The sequence below is a fragment of the Rutidosis leptorrhynchoides genome, chromosome 3 (genome assembly GCF_046630445.1).
Source record: "Rutidosis leptorrhynchoides isolate AG116_Rl617_1_P2 chromosome 3, CSIRO_AGI_Rlap_v1, whole genome shotgun sequence".
In the NCBI taxonomy this organism is placed as follows: domain Eukaryota; kingdom Viridiplantae; phylum Streptophyta; class Magnoliopsida; order Asterales; family Asteraceae; genus Rutidosis; species Rutidosis leptorrhynchoides.
In genome coordinates, this window is record NC_092335.1 from 108,439,493 (window position 1) to 108,450,775 (window position 11,283).

The 11,283-nt window shown below is 29.9% G+C and overlaps 1 protein-coding gene across 1 annotated transcript; it reads right to left on the reverse strand.

Moving 5' to 3' along the window:
- Positions 1-2,056: 2,056 nt before the first annotated feature.
- LOC139896641 (8-hydroxygeraniol dehydrogenase-like) lies at positions 2,057-5,170 on the reverse strand. The gene is made up of 5 exons (XM_071879288.1): positions 5,055-5,170; positions 4,816-4,929; positions 2,737-3,250; positions 2,455-2,608; positions 2,057-2,373 (listed from the first exon to the last, which is right to left on the reverse strand). The coding sequence occupies exons 1-5, from the start codon at positions 5,150-5,152 to the stop codon at positions 2,171-2,173; spliced, it is 1,083 nt and encodes a 360-aa protein (XP_071735389.1). The 5' UTR covers positions 5,153-5,170; the 3' UTR covers positions 2,057-2,170.
- Positions 5,171-11,283: the final 6,113 nt, after the last annotated feature.

The window sequence follows — 11,283 nt, forward strand, 5'->3', positions numbered from 1 at the left end:
GAAGGAGACTGTAGACAAATCACAGGGGCTAAACTTGTACATAAAAGATTTAGATGATACAGTTTCAGATGAAAACCTCAGATTCTTCTCATATACTCAAGATCTCGTAAAAGACAACCAGATTAAAATGAGATACGTTCAATCAACAACTCTGCTGATCTTTATACCAAAGCACTGCCAACTGCTATTTTCAGAACACACGTTCATAATATTGACATGAGGCATGTTCAGAAGATGTAACAACTCAGACGTTGCCTACTTGAGGGGGAGTCAACTCTATGCTGCACTCTTTTTCCCTTAGCTAAAGTTTTATCCCAATGGGTTTTCTTTAGCAAGGTTTTTAACGAGGCAGTACTAATTATTCTCTAATAAAATTGTCATCCAAGGGGGAGTGTTATAAAATATCTAGATTGGATGTTAATTTTATTATTATTATATTTCTTGCATAGTAATATTTTATGCTATAAATAGACATGTATGGTAGCCATTTAAAGTGCACCATTTCTCTTGAAATATCAATATCAATATTTCTTCTCTCCTTCTTCTCTCTTTTTCTCTCTTTGTTCTTATAACCATTAAAGGTAGTTATAAGCCTACTGAATTATAACAATGCTTAACTTATTGATTTAATATTTCATTCACTTTTATAATCCAAAGTTTATGTTAAAAACAATTTGGTAACTTGATCAATTTTTCTTTTCATATTAGTAGCGAACAATTAATTTAAGATGATTTTAAAAGAAAATATGAACAATGAATATGAGACTATAGAATCAGATTCTATGTTCTTTAATATGACAAGTTTCTTTTAAAAAACGTATCATTTAAAATTTATTTTTGTGACACACTATTAAAATTTTGTGTGTGTAACACGTGTAGAAGTATGTATCAAAAATTTAATTGTGTATCATCTTTTTTGGTACTATACAATACGGAGTATATTGTAAAGTGATGCATTCAACAGATTTTTCCGCAAAAAACTACGGCGTACAACTTTTGGATAACTACTTTTGCGGTAAAAATAAAGGGTTGCTCCTTTCCGTTTTGGAACCAGTTTTAACCGTTTTTCACTCCACAAGACATTTATGCATTCATAGGGAAATACGTATACACTAGTGAAATAACCCGTAAAATCACATGTTTGTTTAAATGAAACAGTTTAATGATGTATTTTAGGTATTAACTGAACATAAATGCTAAAGTTATTTAGTTTAATGACCGTGAAACCATAGAGTCCGATTAAGAAACCTGTCAGTTGAACATTTCATCAAACACCTAAAATGCATATTAAACAATCCACACCTAATTATAAGAGATAATATTGGTTGTCATTTTATTTAAAAAATGTAAATTAAAATATAAATTTAGAATTGTTTCCTTCTGCCTAGCTTTTATACCTTCTCGTGTTTTATTCAAAATAATTAATTAAAATAATTCAAAATTATTTAATTTTGATAATTAAAATAATTATTAATAAGATTTAATAATAATAATTAATTAATAAGATTTAATTTTAATTCAAAAATATTTAGATTAATGACATCACCCATCATGCTTAGATTTTTTTCCTTTTTTTTTTAATTTTTTTTTAACAAAGGAATTAGTCTAATAATAAAAATTATCATTATATGATTTTAATAGAAACTATAGATAGATAGATAGATACTCCCTATTACACATATTAGTTTTCATTTAGCCTAGAATCAAACTGAGTTTTTTTATTTTTTATTTTTTATTTTTTATTTTTTATTTTACCATATCGTATTTGAGGTTCAATATATGTTGGTAAGATTCGAAATATATGAAAGTGAATCATATTTAAAAAACAAAATTATCAATTACAACCTTTTTTCTTCTTCTAAAAAGATATAGCTAAACATCATAATGTTACCCCTTTTTTTTTTTTAAACAAATCCATATGGAAAACAATATGACCCTAAAAAAATTAACCGTCATGTCACCAATCTCACACTTTATAAAAAACTTTAAACAATCAAAACGAAACACCCATGTATTTTTTCATTAAAAGCAAATAAGCAACAACTCACAAGCCTTTATTATTCACTAAAAGTTGAAAAGAAGTTTTCCAAGATAAGTTTCTGAATACCAACTAGCCAGATTCTCACATGTTTTACAACGGATTACCGGCCAAAGTATCATAAAAACTTAACTACCCTGCTTTGAGAGAATTGGCGACATCAATAACAAATCGGTATCTAACATCAGATTTCAAGATACGCTCCATTGCAGTGTTCACATAATCTATGGGAATAAGCTCGATATCTGCAGTTACACCATGCTTTGCGGCAAAATCAAGCATTTCTTGAGTCTCTTTTAACCCTCCAGTCGCACTACCGGCAACAATTTTCCGACCTGATAAGTAAATTTTCCCCATTAGTTAACCATTATTGAACACAATATATAAAATACGTATCGAAAAATACCAAACCGTACCCGGAATCAAAGAAAACGCAGCAAGCTCAAGCGGCTTCTCAGGTGCACCAACAAGAACTAGCTTCCCATGCGATTTAAGCGCACTCAGAAATGGCGCCATGGGGTGATGAGCAGAAACCGTATCAATTATTCCATCCAACGTGTTCGTTGCTGCCTGATTAAAAAAACACACTAAACAATCATTTCTCAAATGATACAACAAACATTAAAAAAAAAAAAAAAAAAAAAAAAAAAAAAAAAAAAAAAAACTTTTAATTAATTCACAAGAAATTTATATCCCACCCGCATCTGTTCGGGGTCTTTGCTGACTATGAAACGGTCAGCTTTAAGTCCTTCAAGCGCTTCTTTCTTCTTATCTACCGTGGTGCTGAAAACGGTGACTTCAGCACCAAAAGCCTTAGCCATTTTTACAGCAACATGACCTAGCCCACCGAGCCCAACTACACCCACTTTCATACCTGGTTTGTCAAGTCCAAAGTATCTAAGTGGGCTGTAAGTTGTGATCCCGGCACATAGCAATGGTGCACCGGAATCAAGTGGCAAATTCTCTGGCCAACGCAGAACGAAATGCTCTTCTGCAACCATGTGATCAGAGTACCCCCCGTATGTACGTGTGCCATCATAGTAAGGAAAGCCGTAAGTCAAAATTTGTTTCGGACAGTAGTTTTCAAGGTCATCGACACAATTTTCGCATGATTTGCATGACCCTACCAAGCAGCCAACTCCAACATTGTCCCCAACTTTAAATTTCTCTACTTTGGTACCTACTTCTGTCACCAAGCCCACAATCTCATGCCTGTATTAATCATGTGACACATAGAATTAGTAAATTATACATTTAAGTTCTAAGTTTTGAGAAAACTAGAACTTTTAAGTTATCCTATTTAAGTCGAACTCGAATATACTGACCGACAGGCCGAGTTGAAAGTAAGGCTTTAAGTGAATGTTGATAGAGAGTACAATAGATGCTATCTAACTAAGATTTTCAGTTTTAAGCTAATCAGTAAGTTGGCATTACAGAAGTGATAGTTGCAAATTTAACATTCTTACTTCTTGCATGAATAAAGATATAAAATATCAAAGCATTTAAGATTACAGGTTGTAAAGTAAAATCCAATTTTAAAAAGATGGTCGGAACATGATCAAATAATTACATAGCTAACAATTAAAGGGTTAAACGGCATACATTAAATTTGTTCCCAACTACTTTATGTATCACCGAAGTATTTTTTTAGTAGATAAATAAATAAATCTTTAATACGGAGTAACTTTTTGACAAGTATCATAAAGGAAATTGACGATACAAACAAGAAAATGGCATCTAGGAATTACTCTGTTCCAATTCGATATATTTATGATGAAAGAAATTTATGCTAAAAAGTTTGTAACTTAGCATAAAATAAAAATAATCAGGCTTTGTCCGTACTCCACAGATAACGAGTATTAAGCTACAGTATTAGGATGCAAGCAAGAAAATAGCATCAAGGAATAATGGAATACTCTCTTCCACAAAACGTAACCAAGTAAATTTCGAATTAAATATATAAAGTGACAATCTAATCATTCATTTTACAAGTACTTGTTAAACTTTACAAATTTGGTCTCCTCATTTCCCTAAAAAGGGCAAAGAGTACTATCATCGTTTTATATATTTTTTTCTCATGGAAAATGTTACTCCATTATTTTTCATTATGAATGATCACAATTCACATAAAAATTTATATTCATTACAATTACAATGTATAAAAAAATTATAATTTATTAACATGTAGCACTCCAAAAAGTCGAAAGTATTAACACTAACAATATTTGTGAAAATGCCACCAAAAAGTTGAAAGTATTTACGAAAATGACAACACATCATATGTGAAGTTAGAAAGTATTTACGAAAATGTCCCATTGTTAAAAAATAACCCTAAGTATTTACAAAAATTTTTAGTGTGTCAAAAATTTAAAATATTTACGAAAATAACAGCACCTAATTATATTTTTTTTAAATGTAAAATGACAATTATACTCGTCTAACTCCTTTTCTAAATGAGGTTATTTAAGGTTATATTTAATACCCACCCCCAAACAAAAGTGATTCCTCTTGATCAATTTCCATCCCAATAATAATTAATTAAAAGATCATAGTACATGATAAGATGCATTGATGATGGTAATTGTTTTCTTAAATAAATTAAATTGTATTCAATAATATTGAAAGATACTGAAATCAAATGTGTATTTAATATTATTTTGTATTTAGAAGAAAAATTTTGAGTTAATAAATATTTTTTAACATGTACCTTATGGCACATGTTAGCAAATCCCTTAATTAAAATGTATATACTCCATAAATAATACTTAAGTACATACCCAGGAACAACGGGATAAGTAGTCATGCCCCATTCATTTTTAACAAAGTGAAGATCAGAATGACAGATCCCACAATACAACACTTTAAACCTCACGTCCTTTTCACCCGTAGCCCTGTTTCCATTATAAAAAAAAAAAAAAGGGTGCGCATGATAAGAATGTATATATATATATATTTAGATTCATTAAACATAAAAAATAAAATGAAAATTGAATCACGTTGAACATTTTGTGTATACCTTCGGGAAAAAGTGAGAGGAGAAAGAGTTCCAGAAGTGTCACGAGCAGCGTAACCGTATGCCTTAATTGGATGCTCTGTTTCTGGTGATTTTGCCATTTTTGAATTTGGTGGATGAGAAAGATGGTGTGAAGAAGAAGGTTGATGGGTGGTGGTGGTGTTATAAATAGGGTGGATGAGGGAAACAAAAATAAACTGACATAGGCACCGACGTGGAATTAAATTCTATGACGTAGGCACTGGCGCAACATCTCACTTTAGAAAACCCGATTACTCGCCAATTAATTCCCGATTAATCATTTTTAAGAGCAATTTGTTCCGATTTTCAAAAAATTCCGTTTAATTAAACGGTCAACGTCAATTGATGGGTTAAAATCGAATTTGGTAATCAAAGTTGGTCAAAGTAAAAAAATGATTAACATTTTAACATGAATTTAAACTAAAATTTTATAGTATTTAAGCAAAATGATTAATTTTTGACAATTATGTTAAAGTTTATTTTTATATTTATAGTTTTTTCTATATTTACACATATAACTTTTAAAGTTTAATATCCAAATGTATAAAGTACAATCCGATTAATCCCCGAATTACCGATTAATCCTTCTAAAATTCCCGACCAATTAATCCCCGAATAGCGAATTTTGCAACCTTGCTCTCACCTAACCTTGCTCTCACCTTCAAATCACAACTTTATATTTTTACAACAATATTAAATACTCCTTAATAACATTAATTTTGTTTTTCATTAATAAAATATCTTCTCTTAAGTACCGAGTATAACTTTTTATGATTTCTAATTACAAAGTGAATATTTAAAACGAAGCATTTCAAATAATATCGAGAATTAAAGTGAAAAGGAAGGAGTACGATTTATTTATAATTTAAAGATTTTTTTTAAATACAAATATATATATATATATATATATATATATATATATATATATATATATATATATATATATATTGGTAGGATCAAGAGGGAAGTAACCATTCGGGGGGGAGCGGGGGGAAGTAAAAACTTTTTTTTTTCGTTTTTTGAAAAAACTTTGTTCACGAACATTATAGATGAGATAAAAATATGAACATTTAGTAGAGACACTTTGTGATAAATGTTTTTATTTTGGCGGAAAAACGCTCGAAGAAGTAATATATAACAATTATCGTGTTTTTCGAGCGTATTTTGAGGTTTTAGCTATTGGGGTTTAGATACTATGGTTTAGATATTAGGGTTTATAGGATTTAGATATTAGGGTTTAGAAATGTAGGGTTTAGGGTTTAGATTTAGGGTTTAGATTTAGAATTTAGATTGAGTTTTTAACACGAACGGTTTAGAGTTTAGGGTTTAGGGTTTAGGGTTTGGTGTTTTGGGTTTATGGAATAAACCCAAAACACCAAACCCTAAACCCTATAAACCCTAAACTCTAAATCGGGCTAAATTTTACTTCACAAAACATGAAAACAAAACGTTCATATTCTTCACGAACAATATTATCTTGAATGTTATTTTTGTCGATCGTTTTCCCGCCTAAATAATAATATTCATCACGAAGTGTCTCTACTAAATGTTCATATTTTCGTGTGATCTTGATGCCGAAAAAAAAAATTAAAAAAAAAACGAAAAAAAAATTTGCTTCCCCCCACTTCCCCCGATTGGTTACTTCCCCATTGATCCTGCCCATATATATATATATATATATATATATATATATATATATATATATATATATATATATATATATATATATATATATATATATATATATACATTAAAATTAAAACGATTCAAAAATCTCATGAGCTAAACCATATGGAGACTTCACAAGTTTGTTTGAAGTGATCCAACGACCACCAAATCAAAAAACAAAAAAAGAAAAAACTATGATGAAACTAACTAACGTAAACAATTTGAAATTTGAATTATCCAGCAATCTACAAAACCTATCACACAACAGTTAAAGTAACATATCAAAGTCCCCAAACCACGAACCTTTTTGTGAAGCGGCCAACAAAGCATTAGATGTTGTCGCCACAGACCTAATTGAAGGCCAAACATGTAATACTCAGGGGCGGAGCTTATTAGGGGCAGGAGGGGGCCTTCGCCCCTCCAAAATTTTCAGTAAGTAATAGTAATTTCTAGCCCTTTGAGTCACGGACGTTTAGCTTTTGAATCAACTAAATCGGAATCCGTATGAAGAAGATATGATAAAAATTGTGAAGGCGCACATATTTTGTTTTCATCAAGAATCTACTTCATCTTTCATATTTTTTAGGCACATTTACCTTGAAATCAATTTTAAAGCTAAAGTTTAAGAAGTTAACTTAGATAATGTACAAATAGAATCAACATTATCACCTAAAATGTGTATAAAATAAGCAATTTTGTCCACCAAAGTTAGCGTCTTTTCTTGCTAAAAACATAACACACATTAGACAAAATTTAACCCCTCTAACCGTAACGTTCAAGCTCCGCCATTAGTAAGTTGTTTTTCATGTAATACTCAAAGGTTATATTTTGTATTATTCAGTTAATGACACCTTTTCTTTTTGAAAATGTTATCGTTTTTATATAGGTTATCTTCACTTTTTCAATATATATATATATATATATATATATATATATATATATATATATATATATATATATATATATATATAACAACCTCACATTGGATCTAGTGGTAATTGTCCTAACTGCCCTTGCATGTTATTATATGTTATTTTAATAATTACATGTTTATAATTATTTAATTATATAGTTGAGACCAGTTTGTGACAAGGGTCACAGAACACGTTTGTTTATTAAAATTGGACCTTGTTTGGACCACTTAAGAGGGTGTTTCGTATTTCAGTAACTAGCAAATACCCGTGTGACATACGGAAGAGGTTTCCTTCCAATGAAGAAACCCCTTTTGTTTTAAAAACCAATGTTCTTCTTTATTTTCTTTTTTGAAAACTTGTATAACACACACATACGTACCAAATCTCACAAACCCTAAATCCCTAAACTAGTCCTTGATCTTGTTTTTAAGCTAGAAATCATTCCTTGTGATTTCAGTATTATCATAAGGTATATAACAAGTGATTTCTTTCAAGTGTTAAATCAATCTAATTTTTAGTTTTTGTGTTAAAATGGGTTTTTGGATCAAATCTTGTATTTGAAGTGTTGTTTATGTCAAATTGAAGTTAGTAAACATTTGTATATGAGTTATGTATGTTTCCTATGTGATTTGTAGTGTTAAAACAGTGCAAAAATGAGATTTGGGGCTCAAAATGACGAAAACAGCGACCAGGTGCAGGATGCATCTGTACGGATACGGGGTGTATCCGGGTCATTTTGGGCGCAACCGTACGGTTGAAGGTGCAACTGTAACGACCCTGGATTTTTCAATATTTATTTATTAATAATTATTATTATTAATACTTGTGATTTAACGAATGTATGTTATTACATTTACTTGTTACTTTGATTGCCCGTACTTGACTTTAAATGCCCGAAACGTCTTTGTGACACACGAAACTTTCACGAATAGTATTTTTAGAATATTATTTACATTCATGATTGATTTTATTAATCATTTTAATTAACTAAGGTTATTAGTTAATTACATGGGCTTTAATTGGACTTACTTGTTAATTACATACATACTTGGGCTTTTTAATTGTGCATGGGCTTAGAAGCCCACTGATAATGCTAAAAACGAACATATATTTCATAGCATTATTCCTCAAGAAAGACAAGCTTTTAGTTGCAATTGTTCTATTTACAAGTGATATTCGTTTAAATAATAAAAGGTGAAGACAAAAGACAGATTCGACGAATTGAAGACGCAAACGACCAAAAAGCTCAAAAGTACAGAATACAATCAAAGAGGTTCCAATTATTGATAAGAAACGTCTCGAAATTACAAGAGTACAAGATTCAAAACGCAAAGTACAAAATATAAAATTGTACGCAAGGACGTTCGAAAATCCGGAACCGGGACCAGAGTCAACTCTCAACGCTCGACGCAACGGACTAAAAATTACAAGGCAACTATGCACATAAATATAATATAATATTTAAATAATTCTTATAATTATTTATATATTATATAAATAAATAAAAACCGTCGGCAAGAGAGACTCTAAAATGGGTGAGCTGTAATTTCAAACTCCGCGACTCGCGGAGTTTGAAGGCCAAAAATGCCGCGAGTCGCGGAGCCCCAAAATGAGAAACTGCCTATAAAGCCAACCGAATTCTGATCATTTTAATCTATCTTTTTCTTCTTCTCTCATAATACTACGTAAATATTTATATTTATATTTTAATTTTAATTTTAATTTTAATTCTAATAATAAGGGTATGTTAGCGAATGTTGTAAGGGTGTAAGTCGAAATTCTGTCCGTGTAACGCTACGCTATTTTTAATCATTGTAAGTTATGTTCAACCTTTTTACATTAATGTCTCGTAGCTAAGTTATTATTATGTTTATTTAATCCGAAGTAATCATGATGTTGGGCTAATTATTAAAATTGGGTAATTGGGCTTTGTACCATAATTGGGGTTTGGACAAAAGAACGACACTTGTGGAAATTAGACTATGTGCTATTAATGGGCTTTATATTTGTTTAACTAAATGATAGTTTGTTAATGTTAATATAAAGATTTACAATTGGGCGTCCCTATAATTTACCATATACACTCGATCGGACACGATGGGCGGGGTATTTATATGTACGAATAATCGTTCATTTAACCGGACACGGGAATGGATTAATAGCCACTAAAATAATTAAAACAGGGGTGAAATTATGTACAAGGACACTTGGTATAATTGATAACAAAGTATTAAAACCTTGGGTTACACTCAGTCGACATCCTGGTGTAATTATTAAACAAAGTATTAAAATCTTGTTACAGTTTAAGTCCCCAATTAGTTGGAATATTTAACTTCGGGTATAAGGATAATTTGACGAGGATACTCGCACTTTATATTTATGACTGATGGACTGTTATGGACAAAAACCAGATGGACATATTAAATAATCCAGGACAAAGGACAATTAACCCATGGGCATAAAACTAAAATCAACACGTCAAACATCATGATTACGGAAGTTTAAATAAGCATAATTCTTTTATTTCATATTTAATTTCCTTTATTTTATATTTAATTGCACTTTTAATTTTCGTACTTTTTAAGTATCGCAAGTTTATTTTATCGCACTTTTATTATTCGCAATTTCATTATCATTATTTACTTTACGCTTTAATTTAAGTCTTGTATTTATTTTTAATATTTTACATTTGGTTTTAACTGCGACTAAAGTTTTAAAATCGACAAACCGGTCATTAAACGGTAAAAACCCCCTTTATAATAATAATATTACTTATATATATATTTGTATTTTTATAAAAGTAAACTAATATAGCGTTAAGCTTTGTTTAAAAAAGATTCCCTGTGGAACGAACCGGACTTACTAAAAACTACACTACTGTACGATTAGGTACACTGCCTATAAGTGTTGTAGCAAGGTTTAAGTATATCCATTCTATAAATAAATAAATATCTTGTGTAAAATTGTATCGTATTTAATAGTATTTTCCTGTAAAAATTAATAGCTATTTTCTATACACCTCGCACGACATCAAGTTATTTTTGGCGCCGCTGCCGGGGACTCGCTTAAAAGCCGGAAGCGCAACGCTACATAAAAAAAAAGATTTTTAGTTTACTTTTATTAAAATTCGTTTTTATAAAAGTACGTTTTAAATATTCGAAAATATAAAAAGAAAAACAAAAATTTATATATTTTTAAGAGTTTGTTAAAAGTTTTATAAGTTTCTTTATTTTTATTTTAGTTTATAAAAATATAAGTTTTATTTAAATATCTTTTATTTATATAAAAACAGAAAATTAGAAAACATAAAAAAAAAACGCGTCGAATTTTTAAACCTGTCAGTTGAATTTTGAAACCCCGCGAGTCGCGGGGTTTGCTGCATCGAATACCGCAAGTCGCGGAGATAACCTGACACGCCGACAGAACCCTAATCAGGCATTAATTACGAATTATTATTATAATTATTAATATAAAACCCTAATTAGGTTTTAATTAAATATGTATTTTAGTTTTTATTAATATTTTGTTTAATTAGTTTATAAAATAAATAATATAAAAATAATATTTTTATAAAAAAAAAGAAAAAAAAAATTGTACTTTTTACAACTTTTTGTATATTTTTATACTTT